The 27,605-nt window shown below is 39.1% G+C and overlaps 1 protein-coding gene across 1 annotated transcript; it reads left to right on the forward strand.

Moving 5' to 3' along the window:
* Window positions 1-7,637: 7,637 nt before the first annotated feature.
* Window positions 7,638-24,723, forward strand: LOC131680771 (uncharacterized). Its single transcript, XM_058961482.1, has 11 exons — window positions 7,638-8,180; window positions 8,329-8,475; window positions 8,532-8,912; window positions 8,982-9,145; window positions 22,163-22,696; window positions 22,761-22,864; window positions 23,121-23,413; window positions 23,511-23,674; window positions 23,731-24,014; window positions 24,076-24,328; window positions 24,610-24,723. The coding sequence occupies exons 2-11, from the start codon at window positions 8,331-8,333 to the stop codon at window positions 24,721-24,723; spliced, it is 2,436 nt and encodes an 811-aa protein (XP_058817465.1). The 5' UTR covers window positions 7,638-8,180; window positions 8,329-8,330.
* Window positions 24,724-27,605: the final 2,882 nt, after the last annotated feature.

Genomic DNA, 27,605 nt, shown 5'->3' on the forward strand with positions numbered 1-27,605 from the left:
TATTTCAACATTGAACAACTCCGCCATTTTCCAACCGATTTTGCAGATAAAAATAATTCGGAAACGTCATTTAGTGCTATTTAAGCTATGAGTCGATTTACACCAAAACATTGCGCTGAAATCGTAGCGCTTTACATTGAAAACGATCGTTCAATAGTGAAAACTGTGAAAACAGTAATGGTGATTTGGAATGTCTTCCTCGTTCGCCGAATTTAACGGCACCAGGCTTTTTCTGTGGGGTTACTTGAAAAGTAAAGTTTATTCTAGCAAACCTAAGAACCTTGACGAACTCAAAGCTAATATACGAGCTGAAATTGCTGCGATTAAGCCCGAAATGCTGCCCAATGTCATGAAAAATGCCCGCAAAAGAGCTGCATTTTGTGTATCAAATGGAGGTGGTCATTTAATCGACGTTGCAACGCGTTGTATTCTAAACCTAGTTTATAATAAATGGCATAAGATATCCTAAAAAATTGTTTACTTTTGAAAATCGGTTGAAAATGGGGAGTTGTTCAATGTTGAAAAAGGATACATCCAGCTGGCGCAACCTGTATTTGACAGGCCACCACTTCAGTACCTGTGAAGTCAGGGGAGTTGCTCTATAAAAGGAGAAACATTTTCGTATTCCCAAAAATACTCCTCCATGATGATCATCTCTGTCTAGTCTAATGATATTAAAATCACGAAAACTCAAAGTACGCTCGGGCCGAAGCCATGTTTGAGAAATTGCGAAAATGTCACAATGTGTGTGGTACAGAAGTTGTTTGAATGTGTCTAATTTTGGGATGAGACTCCTACTGTTCCATTGTATAACGACGGTATCCTTAATACTGTACGACGTATTAGCCATCGAAACTGATTAGTGAAAATAGGATGGTATTGTAATGAGCATGCAGTGTGCCTCAAATGATGGAAGAGGGAATGCGGTCCAATTGAGTTTACGAAGTGCTTAAAAGAGAAATTGTTTTTGGACTGATTCAATGCGCTCTTCATGCAGGATTGTGTATGAACTCCATACTAAGTATTGTATATGGATTTAATTATGTAAAGGTCTTCAAAATTATAGCTCAAGCGTTTAATGAAGCCCAGCATACTCATTACTGTATTGCAATGTGAGCTTGGAGTCTAAGGTTACGCCTGAATCTCGCATAATTTAACGTTTTTCGACTAGTTGGTTTCCTAAATATACCGTTTCCTACTAAATGGCGCCTGCCATAAGATATCACATCAGCGACGATCTACGAACGATACTAAACGGGTTTGTTTGCAGTAACTGGCTGAAGCGAGGAGTCCATGACACGATCAACACCGTGCGGTAACATGTCCTCGACGGTCCGACTCGACTCGGTGATTCGACGCTGTTAATTTCCACTTCTCGTGAAGACACTTATACGCAGTACTCTAGCCAACCGCGTTTGATTGCTTCAGGACAAACAAAACATCTCAAACGTCGTTTAGTCTAACATTAATAATTTAGGTTACGGCTGGCTACCGCCTTCGAAATTTGTATTACTTTAACTTTGACCCAGAAAAAGATCAGCCAAGGGTAAGTCGATGTTTCTTAATAAGACTTCACACCGCACTGATTCGGAAGTTTTGACAAGGGAAGAGATGGAAAGATAATCTGGAGAGACAGGAATAGATAGGTTGGGAACAGAGTGAATAAAGCGAAAGCACATTACAAGAAATTGGGCTTATAGAAAAATCGGGACGAATCAAGTGTTTTATATGAACTACCAGAACACCTTGGGCAGCCTGTTAGAAACCAGCCAGTTTGATACTGACTGGGATACCAGTACGTCTGGTCACCGTGTTCAAATATAATATGGATGTGCCTATGATTTCATCCATATGCATGTAGCGTTAACGAATTATACTGACGCTATACGCATAACTGTCCCATGTGTTATGGGATTACCTATATACATGGGACAATTATGCGTAGAGCGGCAATATAACGAAAACAAACAAACCAAATGAAAAAATCAAAACTAATCGATTAGTAATCATAGAATAATATAGCATTAACACGTGCACAAATCGTAGATGGAATCGCGAAATTATCGACAAACATATGATTACGGCGTAAAAGCCGAGTGTCAAAACTCTTTTTAAAATGAAATTCCGGACAAACCGTTATAGGCCGAACACAGTTCACAGCAGTGAGAGAGAAAACTTTTCTCTTTTGTTTACTACCAGTCTGTGATTGGCGAGTAACGGTTTGTCCAGAATTTGCGAACAAAGTGAATTTTGACAGTTGGATTTTACACCGTAATCATATGTTTGTCGAGAATTGAGCATATCCATTGTCATTTCAGTTTTTGCTCATCTCCACACATCTCCACACGTCTTTATGAGCGTTTTCATTTTTAAATAGTTCTATCATCTACTTAAAAACGCTCAGAGCTAACAAAAGGCGAAAACTGTAAACAATGTAATGATTGAAAGTTATATGAATCAAAGTTACTAGTACTAATTACTAATAGTTAGAAACGTAACAAAAATATAGATAAAAGAAAACAAAAATAGCTCTTCTAAACCGCGTCGATTTCTTACAGAAGTTGAGAAATCGGGGCGTATTTAGTTTATATATTTGATTTTCATATATGGATTTGCTCTGCTGGGTAGATCTTACCGGATGGATTATCACTTTTATTGTTCTTTTTATTTTGTCTTCCTTCTTACGAGTGTTCTCTTTGACGATTCTATGTTATAATTACAAATTCCACATACATTTGATTTGGAGTTACAGCGATGGTTTTCCGAGCTACGAAAATGAGATTACGGAAAATATGAATAAAAATTATAACAAAAACTAAACATGTCTGTAGAGAAAGGATGAAGAATTTGAAATGATCCAAATGATTTGTGCTTAAAAAGCTTATTGAAAGTAGATGATGACGTCACAGTATAATCCCACCTTGTGCAAATCTTGAACACCAGTCTATATGCTTAGAGTAACCATAAAAATACACAAGACAGTTATATGGCTAATTTCAACACGAACGGATGTGTCGCGTAAGTGTTCAAATATCCGAAAATATTTGTGAATTTCCGGGGGAACGCGAAAATATTCCAGAAGATGGTTTGATATCCATCCTCCGGTCACCACAATGTCCAGAAAACTACCACAACAACTGAACCAAACACTCGAATGCATACATATTTCTGGCGAGAACAAGCTTTTTTGGAAACACAAATAGCTTCATGAATGCGAGGTTTATTATTCATGACATTTGGTTTTGGTCACGACAGAGCTTTCACCATTCATTCAAATTCAATCCGAACGAGCCACAATACAGTTCAGTAAAACGCTTGCCTTCACCCCAACCGAATGAATTCCCGCTATGGGACCATCCATAAATGACGTAGCATTATATGGGGGAGCGGGGAGTTTTGTATTTTGTTATGATGTGTGACGACAGGGGGTAGGGGGTCCTACGTAGCTTTTTTAAAGGAGAATAACTATCATGACTTTTTATTCTTTTTTTAAATTTGGCGGGGACAAGGGTGGGGTAGAGTTACCGTCAAGCTACGTAATTACCAGGGGGTATTTAGATGTTTGTGACGAAATGCTACGATGGGGGAGGGGGTGTTACAAATCGCTCAAAAAATGCTACGTCATTTATGGATGGTTCCTATGGATACCGAAGCAACAACACGAAGAAATAGAAACAGGAACGAATATATCCACACATGCTTGCATAAGCACGTATCATTATAATGATGAACAGTTGTGAGTATCATCGAGAGAGAGAGAGAGAGAGAGAGAGAGAATATCAGTATTCTCTTCTCTCTTGAATAGTGGTCCCTTGTTGCTTGATTGGTTATTTGGTGGAATTGGTTCACGAACATACAAGCTGTTGAATCATAAAATTCATCTGGCCAAATTAGTGGTTTTCAGCGTATTTCGCTACGTCAGTTAAGAACTAATGGAGCGGACATTAGGCAACAGGTACAGCTAATTTGATTCTGCTGAGGTTTGAGGGGGAAAATTTGAAGTTGCGTTCACGATGCTTAATAAATTTAGGGAAATCGTGGATATTCAAACATCGATATGTATTTCGTCAGTTTTGTGGATGTAGGTTCCCCAGATGATTCAGACCAATACATATAGGTTCAGTTTTTTCTAACATTGTAGCTTACAAATATTTGGAATTTTATAATCGTGATCCAAAACGAAGTGGTTATAAGCTTGGTTATAACTGGTTATAGCATTTAATAAGGACATTCTTTTTCCTAAATGTTGTACAGACAGGCTAAATGTTAACAAATATAATATTAACATCAAATTTGTTGATGAGCAAGATTTATGATTCCTGATTAAATTGGATAATACCTAGTAAGGAGTGTTTAAAATGTACGACATATTGTGGAATATTTAATAATCAGAAAAATACTTCGAACTTCGTCTAAAATTGAACAAGAATACACATGCCTTTCAATCTTTGGGAAGAAATTAGATAAAGTTTTATTCGGAATATCCTCCAAATGAATCTTGACAATTGACTTTAATGCCTTTATTCTAAGTTACCCGAGATTTTTTTTTGCAATCAGGCAACCAAAGATGTTTTCAAATTTTGTTAAATGTAAAAAATCACACAATATTTTATTTCCTATTCCATCAACATTACTATCCTATCATTCAAAATTTGTTAACTGGTTAATAAAAACTTGGCACAATTTAACAAATTGCATTCATCGACATTTAAATCAAACATGATTTACGAAATTCAACGTCATGTGAAATTAAAATTAAATCTAAAACATTGTTAGGATTTTTAGCTCCAAACTTTAAAAATTAGCTGATGGGATCGAAACAAATATAAAAAAATTAAGAACCAAATGGAACACGTTATTAATAACTGTTGAATTTCGTGCTTGGTCAAGTCTCCCCATGTTCCCCTTATCCCTTTTTGTGTTTTCACAATTCGACAGATTCAATAGGTTGAAGACAAAACTAAACAATAGGGCATATCAAAAGCGCACAGAAGATGTTCCTACCTCGAATAAAAATAATAAAAGACAACAAACACATTCTCGTTATGAGCGCTGTTCTCCTGGCAGCTGGGAGGCATCATTTTTCGTACCTACATTCGCACCCAGCAAGCAAAGAGAATCTGGGTGCCTATGCTTGCTATGGAGAACGAATGATGCACAGCGGTTGATATCTCTTCGAATGGGAGAGAGAATGAACAACGGGTACTATTACGCTATTATCATAAACCTACACTATAGCACAGTAATGGTTCACCAGCCTCGGTGGTGGTGAACCAAAGCCGTCAACTCCACAGCTCAGTGGTGAATGGTTCAATAGGTGGTATGTTCGTGAATCGAAGAACGAATGAAGAGTATTCGTTCTTTTTCAGCTGATTCGTTTTCCAAGCTCTGGCACGACCTTTGTAAATGAAGCAGTTCACGAATTTATCAACAGTTTTTTTCGTGCATGTTCCAATTATCACTGTAAAGACGTTGCAGAAAAAAAAATTTTTGATCAGAAGAGGTACTCGACGAAGTTTTACAAGAATTAAAATCTAGTCACTTAGTTGAAAGCTGGTCCTCAAATTAACATATCCATTCAACGAACGATAAAATTGATTCTTCGCAAACGAGAAGCAAAAGCAGCAGCTTTTGTTTTCCTATGACAATAGGAATCTAGAGAATGTAGAAAAAATCAAATTTTAGACATATCTGAACGATGCAGACTGAAAATGAGCGTTCTGTTCAACTGAGAAAGCCTCGAATAGCGGCCGTCTTTGAAAACAAAAATAAAAATTTGGTACAGTATGCTCAATCTTGAAATACGTGCAGGTTAGACTCAAGGAAATCACTTATAACAACTGATATTTAATTCATTCATCAAAAATCTTTGTACACGCATAATGTCTGTAACATTTCCTGCATGGTTATGACATTAAAGTGTTGATTTATGCACCATCTCGGTTCTGTCGTGTTTTAAGATATTATCGTCAATATTTAAAACACCAATTAAAATGACAAAATTTGTTTTTAATGGCATGAACTGCCGAATATGATTTGTACCAAACGATTAAACAAAACTTAATGCTAAAATAAAACTATTGCAAAAAAACTGATGTTAAGAATCTCGTTGTACGAGACTGTAATAATTAGTCCAAAGCTACCTTTCTTAGTGAGCAGCACAATAAAGGGTGTTAAAATCAAAACTTGGACAACCTTGACGTATTTTTTTTCATCATGCATTAAAAAAACTGCAATACTACCCATGACCGCAAATCAGTCCCATAAAGATAGGAAATCCCATAGAAAATGGGACAAATATGCGATCATGGGCAGTAAAGTGGAGTAAAATTTCGCTTGATCATCGCAAAAATCCGTACTACTTACACGCCAAGTTGGCGAAATTGTTGAAGGTGGTCACCGTACACACTTTTGTAGACACTCCTTGAGATAGCTCTCCCCGTTTACTGTCCCCGGTAATCACGAACGGCGTACTTCGTTTGCCACATGAGCAGATCACTTGCCAAATCATGTATTTATTGGCAAACTTTGAAAGTTCATGCTTCCTTACTTCCTCCGGAACATCAAACTTGTTCTGAGCGGCGAAAAACAGTAGCTCCGGAAGCTGCCGTAAGTTCGCCTTGACGTAAGTCTCATCATCCATGATGAGACATGAGGCTTCGTCAGCATCTGGGTGTACAGTTTCCCACTGTATTTTGCCGTTCGTCCCGATTGCGAGGCTTCTGCACTTTGGACGTATGCGATCCCTCCCGGAGCTTGGCTCTCTTAACAAAAGACTTGAACGGATTCAACCTTATGACAACATCCCTGGCTTGTGATCCTGATCACTAATAGAATATTCATTCAGACCGCATTTCTTCTTCCGTTCGATGCTCAGAGTTTGGTAGTACTAGTAACGTTTAATCACACGACTCACCGTTGACTGCATGATTACAGTTGTTTTTCGATGTCCCGATGATAGAGTTGAGGATTTTCCAGGTGCTTGCGCAAAATAAATTCACTACATTGCTTTTCGGGTGACGCCATTTTTTCCCATTTTCGAAAAACTGACAGCGACAAACATACAGTGTAAACAATACACTCGAAATTGCTTCTGTCCAATTTTCAAGAGAAACTACCCAGCGGGTTATTTTCTACAGCGTTTTTTCCGTGAAGCAATGTGGTGTAGTTGGTAAGTCGATAGTCTTGTACGCAGCTCACACGGCTTCGATTCCCAACTGTACATAAGATTAGGAATTTGTCTAACCCCAAAAGGTAAAATCTCTAAAACGAACAAAAAAAGAAAAGAATTATTGAGTATGGATGGACTTTTATTGACGACGAGTTTAAAACAGCAGAAGAAAGTTTGCAAAGCAATATATTAATTGTTTACAAACCTTAATCAAACTTCACTACCGATATGTTCAGAATTATATGGAAATTATTGCCGCAAAAGAACATCTCGTATATAACAATCCGTTGAATAAATTTCAATAGAGATGTCAGGGCATAATAAACAAGCCACAATTAATGTGAGAATTTTCCAGACCTCTAATATGTTTAGCTATGTTTACTAAAAACACGGAATATGTTACTCGACTCCAGGTCATACCATCAAACACCCGATCAATGTTTCGTGTAAAAGCCACCCTCCTGGAACGTGATTTTATAATTAGCAACCAACATCTCACACGACTAGCTAATTCCTAATCAGAGTCAGTCGCAGATATGAATTTACCATACCTCGTGTATTGTCGCCGTCCTGTTGAAAACACAATAACTGCCGTTTGCTCGATTTTCATACCGACGATGCAACAGTGCATATTCTGTGTTCAGTAATACAGCACACCTTACAGCCATGTGGAAAGTTGTTGAGAAATTCAATATATCCACTGATTGCTGCTATCTGACTAGCCCGCAGGAAAAGCGGCATTGGTGAAAATTTCAAAATGACGGTCTGCTTCCACGTAGCTTGTGTTTGGTTTGAATGCCACGCTCGCTATGAATAAAATCAGCATATATTAAATAAATATCCAGAGCATGAAAACCGGGTATCGTTCATAGGGAAGTTGACACAAGCAAGCACTGATAATTATTGTTTTCAAACATGGACACCAGGTCCTCGAACTATAATCAGCAGGAACCAATTAGAACTTTGCATACAAATGAAACTATTTGCTGAAAGTGAAAATTAGTCTGTGGTATGATGGTTAGTTATACAACAAGTCAATTTCGAATACTCACCACTTCATATCAAATCACATTCACATCACAATCGTGTCACATTCACATTGCATTCACTTTAAATTCACATTACATTTCTTTTAATAACTCTTTCCTTATTAAAAGCAATGCATAACCCATTTTGGCGCAATCCGTACGTTTTGTGGAAGAAAAGTTCTTTATTAGTTGTGCAAGCTGTTCCGAAAACAGTGCTTCCTGCTTATGAGAATGGACCACTAGAAGATGATTTTTTCCACACTGCAATCGCACCAGGTTCGTAAGCTAAAGTGATCTTATCTTACCGCATGATATCATACTTTTGTTCCCAGTGTTACGATTCGCCCAACTCTTCGGTGTGTTTCCGCTGAACAGTGTAATGGAGCGAGTTCCAGAAAAGCTTTCCTTCGAATCTACCACCCTAGTATGCTTGATCAGTGCGACGGCCATTTTTGGCGGTTTTTCCGTATCAGTACTGAGTATTAAACGCCTGGGAAACGGCGGCATAAACGTGATCAACGTGGCGGAACCATTTTTCTTCGGCATAACCGCTACCAGTACCGCACTGTTTTGGCAACTCGCCAAGCGATGGAAAGTGCTGGTTGATGGTTGGTCCAGAACAGAGCAGATCTTTCTGCGGGAGCCTTTCGAAAAAATATTGCTGCGACACAGGATTAGATTCGTAGCGATCATAGTATTATCGTTAGCCTTTGGTAATATTTTTCACTGTGTAAGAAACACACTGAAAAGTTACTGAAGAGAGCTTTTTTGTATTTCCACAGTAGAGCATGCTCTTTCCGTAGGCAACAACATAAGCAACATTCGCAGAGAAGTAACAGTTTGCAATTGGACTATCACAAATCCGGTCAAGCATTTTTGTTTGAAAACATTCAGCACAGCCTTCCATACTGTGCCGTATAACATACCCGTCGCTATTTACAATGAGGTAAGTGGTATGTGAACTTTGAAAGTATTTAAAACAACTTGCACTTTTAAACTGTTTTCATTATCCTCACAACAAAATGTTGTGCATGTACGTGTCAATCACGCTGTTGTAAGGGTTAAATATAAAAACAAAATCCTATTTTCTGTTCAGTTTATTTGACAAGACTTATTTTCGTTAGCTTAAAGGCAGTGGCGGATCCAGTGGGCGGGTCTCGGAGGTCAGGACCCCTCCCGAAAATGTTCATTTGTTAGATATTTTAAATTAGTTTCAATTTTATATTAGTTTCTTACTCAAAATCATTTGAAACCAAATTTGACCCCCAAAACTGTTAATGACGTTTTTACTACAGACACTTTAAATAACGTTACAGACACTTTATACACAGACTAGTGAAGTGTCCAAAAATTCATCTAAAGGGACTGCAGCCAAACGAGCATGAAGATATTGTTAGGGGAAGTAAAGAGGAAAGCCCATTCAAACCTTATGGGATCTTTCGCGATGCTAGTAATCATACACGGTTGCTAGTTGTACTGTTTTTTTAGAACTAGGAAAAAGCAGGACGGACAAATATGCTTCGGGTAGATATTCAGGAGGGGGTGAAATCCATTATATGGGAATCGGAGACAGGGGAAAGAGAGTGGACAATAATGACAGGGAGAAGAAACTATGAACTTATAGTTTCAGGGGAACGGGAGATTAACAACATCTATTAAAGACTCGAACGGTCTTCATCAGGAGACATCATGTAGTAAGACGCTGGACGATCCTTCTCGAAACGGCAGGTGTTCCTCCAAGTGATTTCGTATTACGGCTCTGATGCAGATCTGCATCACACCGAGTTGCTCGCGGGTTGTTTGCGCTGTCGATCCTGTGTTTGTTAACCAGTGGCGTAGTAGCGGGGGGGGGGGGGGGTTGGGGACGAACCCCCCCCCCCCGAAATATTTTGGAGAATTTTGAAAAAATTCAATATGTTAAACAAAAATATGCCTAAAATTTTAAATAAAATTCTCAAAGTTTCATTTGCAAAAGTTATCTTGTGAAAATATTTCCTTGTAGTGAAAATCGGCTGCAGACTCGACACCTACCTGACGGCACGTTGTGGAGGCTAGCTCAACCGCCGAGGACTATAACAAGTAGATCGAGAAATAAACGTCAATCCCGTGGGGACGCGTACTGAGTCATCATGACGAAGACGAGAGTCCGTCGACACCAGCTGAAATATACCCGGGTAAGCTAAAGATAATCGTTGAGGGTCTCGTCCCGAATCACGATTCAACTACCTGGTCATCGACACCGTGCGGTGAAGAATAAGGAGGTAACACAGCCGAGTGGTAAATGACTAACGACGAGCTCAAAGAAGCATCGATGTGACTAAAATCAAAGAAAACCCCCGGTCCGGATGGAATACCAACCGTGGAGCTGAAAGCTGCGATCCTGGCATATTCGGACATGTTCAGGATGCTACTGCTGAAGTCTTTAGATGATGGTACTCCCCGAAATGAGGAAGGTGCAGAAACTGACGCTGCTGCCAAAGTGTGGGAAGTCACCGAGCCATCCAGCCTCGAATAGACCAATGCCGTAGCGTGGCATAAAAGAATGAGCCAGATCCTGAAGAGCTACTTCCAGAGTAGAGCACAGCTGTACCAGACGAACAAACGGGCAACAGGCAATGCGAGTCACAGTGGGCGTTCCTCAGGGCTCCATTCTCTGTCCAACACTTTGGAATGGGATGTACGATGGGGTCTTAACACTGCGGCTTCCCAGGAAAGTGAAAATCGTTGGTTTCGTGGACGATGTGTCACTACCGGTGAGGCACTTGAAGAAATGGAGGTGTCGGTGATGGAGACAATGAAACCGCGAAAAGCTGAACACGACGCTTCGACTGCTGGTCATACGAGTTGCGATTGCGTACCGGAGGCAGTATGCCTTGTCGCCGAGATGATCCCCATCTGCATTATCCTGACGGAGGATATCAAGTGCTACAAACAATGAAACGCCAGAAACGTGAGGAAGATGATGAGAATCGATTCAATGGTGACGTGGCAGCAGGAATGGGACAATACGGAGAAAGGAAAGTGGACCTACCGGCTCATCCAAATCTTTCGGCGAAAGCACGGAGAGATGACCTTCCATCTGAAACAGCTCCTACCGAGCCACGGCTGCTTAAGGAGTATCTTCATCAGTGTGGGTACGCAACGTCAACACTGTGCTTGGAGTGTGAGATCGTCGAGGAGACACCGGAGCGTCTTTGAATGTCCGAGGTTTGACGTCTTTGAATGTCCGAGGAGAGTCTTTGAATGTCCTAGGTTTGAAGTGACGTGCAGGGAGCTACTTAAAACGGGAGGACCGGACATCAACCCGAATAATGTAGCCTATAGAATGACAAGCGACGTAAAGACGTGGAACGCAGTAAACAGATATATGATGTAGATCAGTGATTCTCAGTGGCCCCTAGGGGGCCGCGAAGTCATTGCTGGGAGTTCGCGAAGAAAAATATATTTTCCGAGTGCATATTGAAATTTCAAGTCATGTTTCCTAACAAATTGAAAATAACATATTGATAGCATACAAAATTGATGTTTATCTATGGGGGTCCGCAATCTTACAACGGAATGGACATAGAACAACGGTTTCGGGAGAGCAATCACCGCCAGGGAACTCTCCGCAGGAATAAGCTAGATTCACCGCCGAGGACTAGTCGAGTAGACTGCAACAGAGCAGCGAGTATGAGTCGTCGAAACGCCAGCGAACCGGACGTCACGCTCCATGCGGATTCGTCAGACCGCCCACGGCACCCCACCGGTTGTTCCGGTAGAAAAATAGCGAAAACCAAAGAAGAATCGATATTGGGAGAACTTTTTTCGCCAGGGAACTCTCCGTTAGCGTAAGCTAGATTCACCGCTGGGGACTAGACTGAGTAGACAGCGACGAGACACCACTAGTCGCAGGTCATCGGCGCACCAGTGCATCGGATACCCTGCTTCATCAGAATCGCCGAACTGACCTCGGCACCTAGCTGAGTAGCTCGATCTCGGGAGAACTTCTCTCGCCGGGGAATTCTCTGTCGGAGTAGGTAAGGTCCATCGTCGGGGAATAGACCGAGTTGTTCGCGAACAAGTCGAGGAGCTGAATGGATCATCAAGGAAGTAGTGCTAAATGTCCCAAGAAGAGAACTAAAGGGCTTAAAGGAGTTGCGGTGATAAATGGCACCGGTCACGGAGCCAAAGGGCTCAAGAAGTTGTAGTACTGAAACCAAATAAGAATCGGTATCGGGAGAACTTCTTTCGTCTGGGACCTTTCCGTCAGCGTACAGTCAGATTCACCGCCGGGAACGAGACCGCGAAGATCGCGACGATACACCACCAGCCGCGCCGGGGCTCCAGCAAACCGGATGCCCTACTCTACCGGAATCGCCGAACTGACCGCAGCACCTGGCTGGTTGGCTAGCTTTCGAACTTCTTTCGCCGGGGAACTTTTCGTCGGAGTAGGCTAGATCTATCGTCGGGGACTATACCGAGTAGTTCGCGAACCACTCGGAAGCTCAACGAGGAAGTGGTACTGAATTGCACAAGGGAACTGAAGGGCTCAGTAAATTAGACAGTATGAAGTTTACCGGCCAGATTGTCCTCGTAGGGGAAGAGTATTAATTCTAAACCAACAGCTAGCTTTCCTACCTTGACTATCTAAACCCGTTCCCTGAGTTGTTGGTTTTGAACATTTTTTTCCTGCTCAGAATGTTTTTGAACATTTTTTCATATACAAAAAAAATTCATATCCCCCCCGAAAAATTTTCTTACTACGCCACTGTTGTTAACTCATTCGACAGAGATGTTTCGTGTCACCTTGAAGTCGCGCCAAACCATTGATGATGTGTAGACAAGCGGAAGAAATAACTTCTGAGAATGATAAGAATAATAAAAGGGGCAACTAAATCTGTGTATTGATAATTTCTACGAAGGTGTATACAAGGGACAAATAGAGGAGATCGCGGTTTGCCAGCACATCCCGAACCGGAACGTTGATTGAACTTTCACAGGCCACAGTTGAGATCTGGTGGAACAATACTCGACGCATGCCCAGACAATATGTTCGATATCGTGATAACAGTCGCCACATGCGCAGATACCACTATTCGCAAGCCCAATTCGTTCGTCAGATATGTACCTCAAACGTGTAGTGATTGGGCATGAGCCAATACATCACAAGAATGAATTCCCGACACATCGTCAGTGTAAAACATATTGCTGCAGTCGACTTCTCAAAATTTACTATGAAAAGTATTTGGGATCACTTGCGGACGTGTGTGATCCGGGATTCCACGAATCTCATCCTTCATGGTTGTGTCGAAGAACAGTTGAATCAGAGGCATGAAAGAGGTTGATACAGTTGTGATAATACGAAGAAGAATTGATGTTTTGTGCCTTGCAATTGTGCTCGACAAGCTTCTCAAGATTTGCAATTACTAACGGGTTCAAGATATCACATCGGTTGAGCAATCGATATGAAAGGTCCCAAGCCCGCCAGCACTTCTCTTCGCTCTAGTTTGATGAATTGTATGTTTGCAGCGGAGCGGAAACAGAAACTCCCGTACTTCATCACCGACAATATCGTTCGTTGGTACAACCTGATTAGGTCTCCTGGGTGGGCACCCCACCACGTTCCGGTTATTGTACGGAGAAAATTGATCCTTCGTTGGCACTTCTGTTTCAGCTAACGTAATGTGACATCCCCAGGTACCTTTAGAGTCGAACAATACTCCGAGATATTTGAATGAGTTGAAGCTGAAGTTAGGCTGGTTCACGCCTCCTTGGAAATACGACTAGTTCAGTTTTCTTCGTGGAGAATTCGATACCTAAGCAAACGAATTGTCCAAGGTATCTTGTAATGGTTCTTGAAGATGTACAGCGTTTGGGCCTGTAATAGAGATTACATCGTCGTCTGTGTGCAGGAATTGGCAAGATATTCGTCAATGTCATTCCCGTAAAAGTTGTAGCGTTCGGGACCTCGACATAAGCCCTGGGGAAAACTTTATACCTAAATCGTGATGTCGATAAATCACCATATGAAATATTCAACATGGTTTTGCAACAACTAGTTTAGCGAAAAGTTATTTAAAATCGATTAAGGACCATGCTGGTGCAGCATGTCAGAATAAATATTGAAAAAAAACTGAATTAAAAGCCCTCTTAATATCCAAGAAAACTGATGTCATCTGCTCTTTGCTAGCAGCTGGCATAGGCCATATGAATTTCCGTGGAGAGCAATACAATCGTTCGTCTCTTTGCCTTTGCCGTAGATAAATTGTTTATCTGACAGTAAGCCATCTGCTTCGACTCAATCGCAGAGGCGCAACAAGATCACTTTCTCGAACAACTTCCGGATACATGAGAGCATTGCAATTGACCGATACGTGTTGTGATCGGAAGCTGAGTTTCCTAACTTTTGAAATTCAACAAGCGTCAAGTCTGGCCTCGGACTTTTATTGTCACATTATAAGAGAGCAAGTGAGAACTCCACAATCGAAAAAGGTGTTTCGTTCGCGGTATCGAAAGGGGACGCGGCGCAGTAGATCTTCTGTGCCGGGGCGGAATTCGGACAGACCTTCTTGGCAAAATCAAATATCCAACTGGTTGAATATTCCGCGCTCTCGTTAGTACTATTTCGGTTTCGCATACGCCGGTTCATGCCCCAAAGAGTGCTCATCGATGTTTCTTATGGGTGAAAATAGTTTTTACCTAAATTTTTCTCTACTAAGGAGAAATACAACATACCCTGCTAAATAGGCGTTGGATTCTGAAGAGACGAAACCACAACACAAATTCCATAACTAATTTAGAACCGGCGCCAGTAACTATGTTTCTTGGCTTTCATCAGATTTTTCATTCACATTTCTTATATCGCATCATTCACTGTCGATAGCTAGTGGATAACCCATCGTTCCGGAAGGTCTTATACACGGTTCCATTGGATGTCAATTGATACTAAAATAACATATTAGTCACCCAATCACAAGGAAATTAATGTTGCTACCAGCAGTAGCATTTTATTCGCTTTCTGTAATTTCCAATTAATGACTATGTTTGAAAACAATGTGACAAATTAACGAACAGACATCAGTAGACAATCTTGGAAAGCGACTAAAATGTCGCAACTAGTTGAGTCTATTAGTCAATAACTTTGGATTATTGTTTCGATTTCATGTTTTCATGTCTTTCGTTTTATTATTGTTCGCAATGGAATAAAATGAGAGAAATGATCAAAAATAACGGAGAAAAGAGAGAAAAACGAGTCAAGCAATTGAAATCGACTCAAGAGCACTTCTATCATTTCTATTAGAGATGGGCGGGTACGGGTATTTTTACCCTATATCCGACCCTAACCCGTACCCGTAGGAATCGGGTTATGTTAACACAGGGTAGAGGTCGTGTGGGACCGGTGGTTGAGTGGTAAGCGTGACCGCCACTCATTCCAGTTGGCCTGGGTTTGATTCCAGCCGAGGTCGTTGAGATTTGAAAAAAAAGAATCTGTGGTCACGTCTTCCTTCGGAAGGGAAGTAAAGCCGTTGGTTCCCGGTCCATGAGTTGATGATCGATATCTCGTCCAAATAGTGGAGTCACTTCTCTGGCGCCGGTAAAGAAGAAGTAGAATCCAAATTCTACACTTACTAACAAATATCCTCCTCCCGTGATACTTGTAGAGTGCGCAGTAGTATATATGGCCTCTAGCAAAAGCAAGCATCGGACTAACAATTCCTTCCCTTTCCTTCCGCGATCTACGTTAGGGCCTGGCCGGCGCCGGTATTAATCAATAAACACTTTAGGATTACCAGGAGTTGCACATTGAAAGATGTTTCGCTACTCCCAAGCATAATTATCTACTGATTCCCTGTGCAACTTCAGCTAGTCCAGATCGATAACGGAGTAGCAGCCAGGGGTGGTCGCACAAGCTCAAGCTCACAGGGTAGAGGTCGTGTCGGGTTTTTTCGAAATATTTTGCACTTACCCGTATAAATGTTTTTGATTGTAAGGATGACCTTTTTCCGCCAATATCAAAAAGTGATAACTTTTCCACGTAGAAAAATATTAAAACAAACACAATTCTCCAATTTTTACATATATTCTTTTTATGGGTAAGCGTGTATCGAGATATATTCTTTTTATGGGTAAGCGTGTATCCATAGATTGAGAACTGAAAGTTTGCCATCTAGAAAATTTCATTGTGAAAAATTTTGCTGTGCTCTAAAACAGGGAAACAGGATTTCTCAAGCATTTTTGAAGTATTAATGTTGTAAATTTTCTTCATCTTTTCTACATTCAAAAAGAAAAATAAGTGCATGGGAATGATATGTATTGTATGACTTCTATCGATCTGTTTAAGGAAAATATTCTAAATTAACCACCAAATATAAAAAATAGTGGATTTTTTATGCCTTTTTTGACAAAAATGTTTGGCGTAACTACAAAATTTATTGATTAGTTTAATTAAAGAGGAATGTTTACATGTATTCATGTACACGAGATTATTTCAATTAATCAAAAATATGCAGATAACTTATACCTTTTCAATTGTAAAATCAATTAAGTGGGGGAGGGGTTAAGGTTTTCAGTGAGAAAAAAAACTTTTTCGCGAATTTTTTCTGGTGAAGCAAATTGATCAAAACTTTTGTGTGTTACAATGTATCATTTCAAAAACATTCTGTATTTTTTTCATGTAAAAATATCCACAAGCACATGCATACACATTCTATGTCAATATACCTAACCCCTACGTTGAGTTTTTGAGATAATTTGAGATAATAATTGCTATCATTCACGAAAAATTCCGCCATTTTATAGTAAAAAACCCCCTTATCGGAAAATTATCTCTAAAACTCAACGTAGGGGTTCGGTATATTTCACATAGAATGTGTATACAAAATTTGAAATAAATCGATTTAGTAGTTGTTGAATAGCAGGTAACACCGCAAATCGTGTTTTTTCCAGAGACGTTCTACCAAAATCTTCATCACCGAGTCGCTTGTGGATATTTTTGCATGAAAAAATTACAGAATGTTTTTGAAATACATGCAAAAATTGGTAGACGAAGCGCACTTCGAGGTGCTGTAACTTTCGATCTAACTCTCGGATCTTTATGAAAATTTGGGAGAATATTCTCAAGGAGTTGTACTTTCAGATAAAGCAATAAAAATAATTTGATCTATTGAACAATAAAAAGGTATGTAACTCCATAATAAATAACAAAATAATCATGACGGGCAGAAGTTGGGCTGTTTAAAATAAAAGTTATTTTCGTTTAGATGATTTTTGGAAGAATTAATCTTATCGAAAATTTTCTAAAAGAAATCTCATATATGCTCATATATACCCCGATTTTACGGTAAAACAGTTTCGGAAAAAATGTCCTCGCATCTCACTAAGTACATCGTGATTAGTGGCAGTTTCCAGATCAGGTGTGGTCGCTGCGAGGAATCTGGAACTGAGGTATTTCTGGTTTCGTTCACATGTAAAAATTTATGCGGGAGCATAAATTAGTACATTGAAAACCCGTTTTTATCAGCCCCTGTTTTTATCAGTTTTTTGACCCGATTTTATCGACCAACCAGGATTGTGAGGCTATATCTAGGGATTAAAGAAGAATATTTTTAGAGCTTCGGTTTATTAAAAAGAAATAAACGAATATGTTTTGCCATTGTTCCCATTTTGTCAACCTAACATAAACGAAGGGGGCTGATAAAAACGGGTCTTCGCTGTAATAGGGGAAACGGGGCCCAGTTCGAGGAAGGCGTAAGTTGGCGGAGATCATTTTTCTTTTCATTTTTATTAGACATATGGCGATGTCTCTCATTTTTTACCTCAAATTATGTAAAATATGTTTTCATGTGTTGCATTTTATTTTGTTTTGTAGAATTCACGGGTTACAGTTTTCGAACGTAATAAGTGAATTTTCTTAATTTTGTGGAACTTGTGTTATTTACGGTGATTTTTAATCTATTGCGTGAATGATTATATTTATCAATAGTGCAAAATCTACTTAAATCAAAGAGATAAAAAATAAAAATACAGCCAGCCTGCCCCGGGCTCCCCTACTCTTTCGAATCAAATAGGTTAAATTTATTTATTGAAAAAGGGATTCGGGTCAGGTACGGTTTATAATTTTTTTTATTGCTGGTGTGGGTTGAATTCGGGTCAAGTTCGGGTCGGGTTCGGGTTTGGATTCTTTCTCATGTCTGGGTACGGGATGGGGTCGGGTCTTGTATTTTCATAAAATCCGGGTACGGGTCGGGTTCGGGTACGGAAAAACTCATACCCGGCCATATCTAATTTCTTTAAACTCAAATCGAGTGCCGCCAGAATTGAATTGCGCTCTGATCCTCTCATTTTCGAAAGACCCTATCGTCTTCGTTATCCGTACGACTTCGATGCGTTAGGTGCAACGGCTTTAATTGAAACTGTTTTTCACATTGTGATAAAATGAACCTGTAATCAAACAGACACTACAGCTTTGTTCAAGTATACGAGCATCTTGCAAACTTGGAGTTAATTGAAGAAAAAATTAGGACACATTACTTTTATTCAAAAAACAAACCAATTAATGAACAGATTAATATCAATATATTTGTTTAATGAAGTGACCATTCGACTTAGAAAGTGTAACCGAAATCGGCAAAGGAGAAGTAAGTGCGATGTGTTCCCTTCCATATGTCGGAAGCAAGAGATGCTAGAATTATTAAGCTTATTTATAGTTCTTTTGGTGGTGTCATCAATGATGCAGTTAACAAATTTCACGTAAATTTGAAGATATTAGTAATCAGTTTTAAGTCATTTTCTTTCGATTTGTGGCCAATTTCTGGGTAATTTTCCATAATATATTAAATTTTGAGCAGTTTCCTTTAGTAGATTAAAGCATTGAAATATAAATTTTGATCCTATTGTTTACCAAGAATCCTTCCTGGCTGAGACCCTGATTTGCTATGCCAAAGCCTGTCTTGAAAATAGTTTCATTTAATTAAAATATGTCAAAAAATGTTGATGCCATACAACTACACGGAAAAAAATGGTTCCCAAAATCGTGAATAAAGTGCCATGAATTCTGGAGCAATCGCATTTTTACGTTACGAAAACAGGACCATGACCAAAAATCATGGCTTTTATAATTATGTTCAATTTCCCTCTAGTAACGCCCGCATAACGCTTTCATTAGTGGAAATATTTGTTTTTGTTTTGCGAACTTCAGTCACGGTTTCCGCCAAAAACTAGTTCACAACTTTATGAACATTATTCATAAAACCAAAGGTTGACTCATGATTTTTTCATAGTTGTAGGAACAATAGTTCACAAAATCAAAATGTTCTGGCAATTTTTTCGTGAATTATTTCATGAAATTCGGAATTTTATTCATAAATCCATTCAATTCTCGTGAACTAATTCATGATCCTTAATATATTAGTCACGATCCAATATCCGTGCTCGTGAAATGGTTCACAAAATCATCAAATATTATTCATGTCTTTGTGAACTGGTTCATGATTCCTAATATATTAGTTACGATCCCATATCCATGCTCGTAAAATAGTTCACGACATTATTAAATATTATTCATTTATTCGTGAACCGGTTCATGATTCCTAACATACTAGTCACGATCCAATATCCGCACTCGTGAAATAGTTCACGAAATCATGAAATATTATTCATGTATTCGTGAACTGGTTCGTGATACCTAGTACAATATTCACAACTTACCATTCGTTTTCGTGAAATAGTTCACGAAATCATAAAATATTATTCATGTATTCGTGAACTGGTTCATGATTCCCAACATACTATCAACATACGCGATCCAACATCAGTACTCGCGAAATAGTTCACGAAATCATGAAATATTATTCATGTATTCGTGAACTGGTTCATGGTTCCTAATATATTAGTTACGATCCAATATCCGTAATCGTTAAATATGTATTCGTGAACTGGTTCTTGATACCTAGTATAATAGTCACAACTTATCATTTGTTTTCGTGAAAAAGTTCGCTAAATCATAAAATATTATTCATGTATTCGTGAACTGGTTCATGATTCATAGTACATGATTTACGATCTATCTAGTATCTATTTGCGTGCTTGTGATATTTAGAAGATGTCCCTAATCATTTACAATTTCATACAACATGGTAATGAAATTTTTACGCGAACTCTTTCATTTCCATGCACTTTTCTATGAAATACCCAGCTGCTAGCGACCAGTAATAGGTACAAGCAGTGGATATAAAAAACTATTAGAACCTCGAATATCGTTATTCATTTGATAAGGTTAATTGTGATGTCCGGACAGAAAACGAAAACTGCACTGAGAGCCCCAAATAGTGTGCGTGATATAGTTCACAGAACCAGATATCGCGAATGAGTCGTATTTTAATGATCCAGTTCATATTGTCACGTTATTCCGATTAAAAAACCGTTAGTAGCCAAAAATTAATAGATCACGATAAGGCGAAGAGAATTTACGAATCCCATGATAAAACAGCTGATATCATGAACATTAGTTACTCTTTGAAAGTAAACTCTAAAATAAAATATCACGATAACATGAACAGAAATTACGAAAATCGTGACTAAGATCCTGAAATCATAAACACAAATCACACAACTAGTGACAAAAATATCTAAAATCGTGACCAAGATCCTGAAATCATGAACATGAATTGCTCTATTCATGACTAAAATATCACGATAACATGAAAAGAAGTTACAAAAATTGCAACTAATATCTTGAAATTATGAACACAAATTACAGATATCATGATAAAACTATTTAAAATCGTGACAAAGATCCAGAAATCATGAACATGAATCACTCTACTCATGACTAAAATATCACGATAACATGAATAGAAATTACGAACATCGCGACTAAGACCTTGAAATCATGAACTCGCGAATAAGCTCTTGAAATCATGAACAACGTTTGACCGTCGACTGTGTATTCCCAAATCATGAACAAGAATCACAACAAAAACTAAACATGCCCAGGGAACAACAACAGTAACCCAACCAAACATTCTAATGTAACGCCATGTATAAATTCGGGCGAGCTGGTTTTTAGAAAACACAAATTGTTTCATGAATACGAGGTTTATTATTCATAATTTCAGGAACTTGGTCACAGTTTTCGTAAATCGTTCAGTTCACGAAATCGTGACCTTTTTTCTTGAATTTATGAACTGATTTTTTTTCGAGTAATAGTTGGATACGCCAGATCAAGAAAATAGGAATTAAACCGTTTCCGCGCATCTATAAATCGCTTGCTAAATCAGAAGATTTCGTGCAAATTTCGACATTCTCTTCGTTCCAATATTTTATGAACATATTTCTATTCATTTCGATTTAGCGTTTTAAACCTTGCATTTTCTAGCACCATTAAGGATTGTCATATTCGATTAGCGCATAAACACATTGAAGTCTAGTCTATAATATCCATTGTTGTAACTAGAGTAAATTGCAACTTGTAAATAAATATTAAAAATCAAATTCAACATCAATAATTTGTCGATGTACTATAGCCTTTCTTGTAACCAAAAACATGTTTTTTAGAATTTTTAGTTTCTATTGTCTTAGATTTGGAATTGTTTTCAAAACTGCATTCAGTTCCATCGACTATCTCAAGTCATCAGAATAAAAGGATTTATGCAACATTTTTTTAAAGCCCTTGCACAAAACAAAATCCTGGCTACGGGCCTATCTGTGAAATCGAACAAATTCAGAAATAGAGAGCAAAGATATATACACCCTTATTCTTGCTTACGAGTGCCAGATTCGTACGAAAGTGGTTCGTAGTCTCGTTTACAACAGCAAATGAACTGCATTCGAATGAATCTCGCATTTGTCGTAAGAAAGAATAAGCGTGATAAGCCCTTAAACCATAGCACAATTAGTGGTTGTAACGTCCATGAACTCGATCTAAAATATAATTGATACAAACAAACAAATCAAGTTAAGCTAATCAATTAACTTTTTTCAGTACATTGTCATATCAATGACATTCGCGTGGAACTTCATTGACCTGTTCGTCGTTCTGGTCAGCATCGGACTATCGACCAGGTTCAACCAACTCAACCGATACATATCGAAGCACATCCGACAGCGGAAACCCACATCGGAGCAGTTTTGGGAGAAAATCCGAATGCATTACGTGTCCCTGTGTGAGCTTGTCGAAACCATGAACAGATCGATCAGTCGACTGGTTTTTGTATCGTACGCCAACGATGTGTACTTCATCTGTCTGCAGATCATGAATGCTGCCCATGAACAGCCGTTCTTGATTAACAAAATCTATTTCGTCTACTCCTTCCTGTTCCTGATACTAAGAGCATTTCTTATGTTCTGGTATAGCACACAAGTGCAGCACGCAAGCCATCTACCATGTCGGTTAATTCTGCATGTTCCCAACGAGGAGTACTGCGAGGAACTGCAGCGTGTGGAAATGTACTCCAAGCGTGGCGTCAGCCTGACCGGGATGGGAGTGTTTCTCGTGTCGAGAAAGATTCTGCTAACGGTAATTGTTATATTTTTTTAGAAAATACCTGTCAATATGCTGATAAATGGCTTTGTTCACGCAGATCGCCGGAACGATAATGACCTATGAGCTGGTTTTGCTCGCCTATCGGAAACGCTCGGATGAAGAGTCCAACAGCAACACCACCGTATGTGAACCATTGCAGCTGTCCTAATGCACTGATGCTATCGATCTACCGTGCAGACATTGTTTCACGCTCCACAGAATAATATACTCATATAAAAGCAATCGAATGATCCTTGAAACAGAGTTGAAAGAAATCCTTGGCAAAGATGCACCAAGACTCGTTCAACGACGCTATGCGATCCGTATTTTTATCCTTCCAGTTCATGGGAACATATCCGGTCAGTGGAGTACTTCAAAAAGACCCCATTGACCTACGCTTCAAATGGAACTCGGTCAGATTCATCTTTTCGCTAGTGGTTATCGTGGTAGGGCTAACAATGTGCTACATTGAGTATGAACGGTTAGAGCGAGTTGGAGTCAGTGCAAAAAATATTATCGGGATTATATTCTACATGGACACAGTTTTCATCATGATGCTGATGGTTAATTTATCTAGAAAGTGGCACTCGGTAGCAATCCAGTGGCAATACGTTGATAGTGTGTTCCTCGACAATTCCGAGCGGAAATCAAAACCATACTTAAAGTCGAAAATACGATATACAGCTTGGATATTAATTGGATGTGGATTATGTGAGTTCTCCGTTGCCAGGAACATGTTACGATTGCGATAAATTGGGAAGCCTCGTTAACGTTGGCGTCATTTAACACATCGGATCTTATTTTACAGTTGAACACATCATCTCCAAAACTGCCGATTTGTATGGTCAATACCTCGAAGCTAATTACTGCCACTGGGACGTACATGATTTGCCTCGATACTTTGCTTCTAGACGCTATGCATTTATTTTCAAGCACATCCCTTATAACATACTAATTTTCCTGTTTTTCGAGGTATTTCGAGGAACTGATTGTCATTCTTGAATCAAACCAAATCTCTTGAATTATAGTACGCAAACACTTCACTCACAATGGCCTGGACCTGTCAGGATCTGATGATCATTCTGATAAGCCAGGGGTTGATTTTCTACTTTCGAAAAATCCACGACCAAGTACAACAATTCAACAGTGGAATTGTGATTGCCGACGAGAAATTCTGGATCGAGGTGCGCTCCCAGTACGTCCTGTTGTGCGATCTTGTAAGCGCTGTGAACGATTCGCTTGCCCCGCTCATAATCACCTCCTGTGGAACCAACTTGTATCTGATTTGTTTTCAGCTACTGACCGTCACCGAGTACAGATTTTCGTTTTGTGTTTTTATTCGAATTGAAAGTAACCCTAGTTTTTTCTTGCAGAAGAGCGCCAAACATTTTTGCGCGCATCGACCACTGGTACGCGCTATTCTATCTGATTCTAAAAACGGGAATCGTTTTTTATAGTGCCGCCATGATTAACGAAGCTGCCCGGGCTCCGTTGACTGTCTGCACAAAGGTCCCGAACGTTGGCTGGTGTCTGGAGCTCGACCGGTTTACAAACCAGCTGCGAACTGACCGGGTAGCGTTGTCCGGAATGGGATTTTTTCATATCACCAAAAGAACCATGCTTGCGGTAATTGTTGTTTCTAGTAGAACAGAGAACAGATCTCCATCTCTAGCATTTGAGTTACGTTAACATTAACGGTCTATTGAAATATATCCACCGATTTCACTGCTGATCAGATAGACAATTCTCAATGGCCGACATAGTTGTATGCCATAGATATCATCTAGCATAACTAAAAAATTACCCAAGTATTTCAAACCAATTTGCTCGACATGGTAGTCTGATCTTTGCGCTATTAGCATTATCATTAGGGAATACATGCAATAATCCACACTAGTAACCCACAGATGGCAGGAACCGTGATAACCTACGAGTTGGTGATGCTCAAATTTGCCGAGGACACCGAAGGTATTGGAAAAGTACCTCCCTGTTCGAAATTAGCATTTTCGAAAGATGCTTAATAATTTGCTCACAACATACAACAAAGTTTAATGCTAATAAACGATAGCTTAGCGTGCAATTCATTTATACCTATGAAAAAGATATGTGATCATTCAAAAACTCCTTACAACTCGTCGAGCCTTTATGGAATGTGTACATGACAACAGCGGGGTTGCTTTATATACGTTTTATGTATATGCATCAGGGTGGCAGTTATTTTTGCGATGTTTGAATTTTGTCCATAGCCGGTCCAAATATGAATTAAGGTTTCAAAAAATAATGGGCGCAATTTGAGCAAAATTGAACCATTTCAAAATGTCCAAAGCAACTGAAATTTTATATGGGAAATGCATGTATTTTTTCATGCATTTTTTTTTTAAATTTGTAACTTATCAAAGTGATCGTAATTTTGAAACTTGGTAGAGTTCGGGAGAATCATGAATCGGTCACTTGCAGAAGTCTCTAGCCTCGATCCTAGCAGTCTAGACTCATGCCTTTCAGTTAGACCAATCAAAAAATACGCTCTATCGAATAGACAACACGTTCCATGGCGACATGACCGGGAACTGATATGGGACAGCTGACTCTCTTCTAGCATCTGTACCATACGCTAAAAATTAAGCATCAGATCAACCGCCTACGCACAATCATTCAAAAATACACGCCACATGATCACAAAATCGAAATTATACACGCGTGACAAACCCATTAACATACAAATGCTTGAGCCGTTCGCGAGCATCCACGGCACCTACACCAGCGATCTCGCAAACATGTTAAGGTTGGACAGAGAATGCGCAAAATTCGCAAACGAAAAAAGCAGTTTTTTCCCACACCGTATGTCAGATCTTCATAAAAGTCAATCAGCGTATGTAGAATGTTGTTACAGTACTGCTGATTGATTTTTATGAAGATCTGACATACGGTGTGGAAAAAACTGCTTTTTTCGTTTGCGAATTTTACCCTTTCTCTGTCCAACCTTAACATCCCGGTGATAAGGTGAACGACTCAGCACTTATAAATTTTCAAACGCGATCTCAAGTGTAAACCCACAAACTCCTGCGCTCGCACGATAATGGATCGGTCACTTCCGGAAGTCTCTATTCTCGGTACCAGCAGTCCAGGTTCATGCCTTCAATTGGACCAAATAAAAAAGAGAGCTCTCATATCCACTGGACATTGTTCTAGAATCTAAACCGGACACCAAAAATTAAGTATCAGATTCACGGTCCGCGCCGGATCATCCACGTAAATATGCGAAATGCACACAGCGATCGAACACGTTAACTTACAAATGTTCGAGCCCTTCGCGATGTTACACGCGATCGCGAAGTCCCTACGCCCGCACATATCAGAACCGTACAATGAATATCACAATCAGAATCACTGCCCGCTGCACAGAGGAGTAACTGGGGTCAAATCCTGGCCAAAATTATTTGTTGTTGCTATTGCTTTTATTATGCCTTAATATGAACAAAAAATAGACAATAAAAAGTTTTAGGAACAATTTGACATCTATCCACGTGCCAGTGCAGAGGTCAAATACTAGTAATTTCGAGCTGATCTTTGTGAATACATTTGTTTTTCCAGTTGAACAAATAGTTGATCAGTGGAAAAGGGAGAAGACAAGGGACGCTTGAGCATATTTTCATAGAGATACATTTTGAAAAACATAGTATTTGGCCCTACAGTATTTCGGTGTACCTCAAATTACTAAAAAATTCAATATTTTCAAATCGCTTAGAATTTGTGGATCGAACAAGATGTTTTTCGGATAGCTGCAATCTTGTTTTGTAATACTGCTTTAGAAACTTTGCCGGATCTCGCCGTATAATGTAACTTTTCTATCATGCAAGTTTGGAATAAAATGTTTAAAAAAACATATATTTTAAAGTTGGTGCAATGCACAGCAACACTAATACTTTCAGTTAGTTTTAGGCTGAAGTTATACAAATGGTTGTGTTCAACTACGTTTGCAATATTATTGTCTTACTTAATGCAGTCATCATCACCAGAAAGCGATATTGCTGGATATATAATTATAATTAAAATGAATAAAAACTGAATAAAGTGGCAGAATTAGGAATATGTCAAAAATCGTTAAAGATTTTTTGCGTGGTTGTAAAATGGTGATATTTTAAGGGGTTTTAATCATTTTAATTATAATTATATATCCAGCAATATCGCTTTCAGGTGATGATGACTGTATTAAGTAAGACAATAATATTGCAAACGTAGTTGAACACAACCATTTGTATAACTTAAATTTTCTAAGATTTTTTTCGAATGCTAAATAATATTTTTATTCAAATAAATACCTTCAAATTAAGTTTTTTGGTAAGAAGTCAGTGTCATTGCAATGAATTCATAATGACATACAATAATTACTTTTGATATTTTTTGACATGGGCCGCTCTTGCACTGAGCCCTTCAATTGTAGTGAGTGATTCTGACGGGGGGCCCTTCCGACAACCTAGCCCTACAGCTCCAGTAAGACAACTCTTGAGAAAACTCTCTGGTCTGAACAAATGTGCAATACTTCGTGTAACATAACCAATTACTTTAATTTTCACTTTTTGCAAAAACCTTGTCAATTTTAGCAAGCGTCACTTTTGCTAAAAAACAGCGATTCCATTTAACTGTTTTTATGCAACATTGGCGTGGGAGTCTACTTTCAACTTCTGCCTGAGTCAGACGTACAATCGAACCAAGTGAACAACTAGCAACCTCTCGATCTGGTGTGCATTGTCTCGAGAACAAAGGAAACATTTCATTTATTCTGAGTAAAGTTGACGAAAAGGCTCTACTCCGACCCAACGCCGCGGTAGTTGACTTTAAATTCTGTTCAATGCGACCGATTTTTCGAGAAGTGTAATCAAGGATGCAAAATGCCTACCTTTTC

This window comes from Topomyia yanbarensis, chromosome 2, assembly GCF_030247195.1.
Source record: "Topomyia yanbarensis strain Yona2022 chromosome 2, ASM3024719v1, whole genome shotgun sequence".
In the NCBI taxonomy this organism is placed as follows: Eukaryota; Metazoa; Arthropoda; class Insecta; order Diptera; family Culicidae; genus Topomyia; species Topomyia yanbarensis.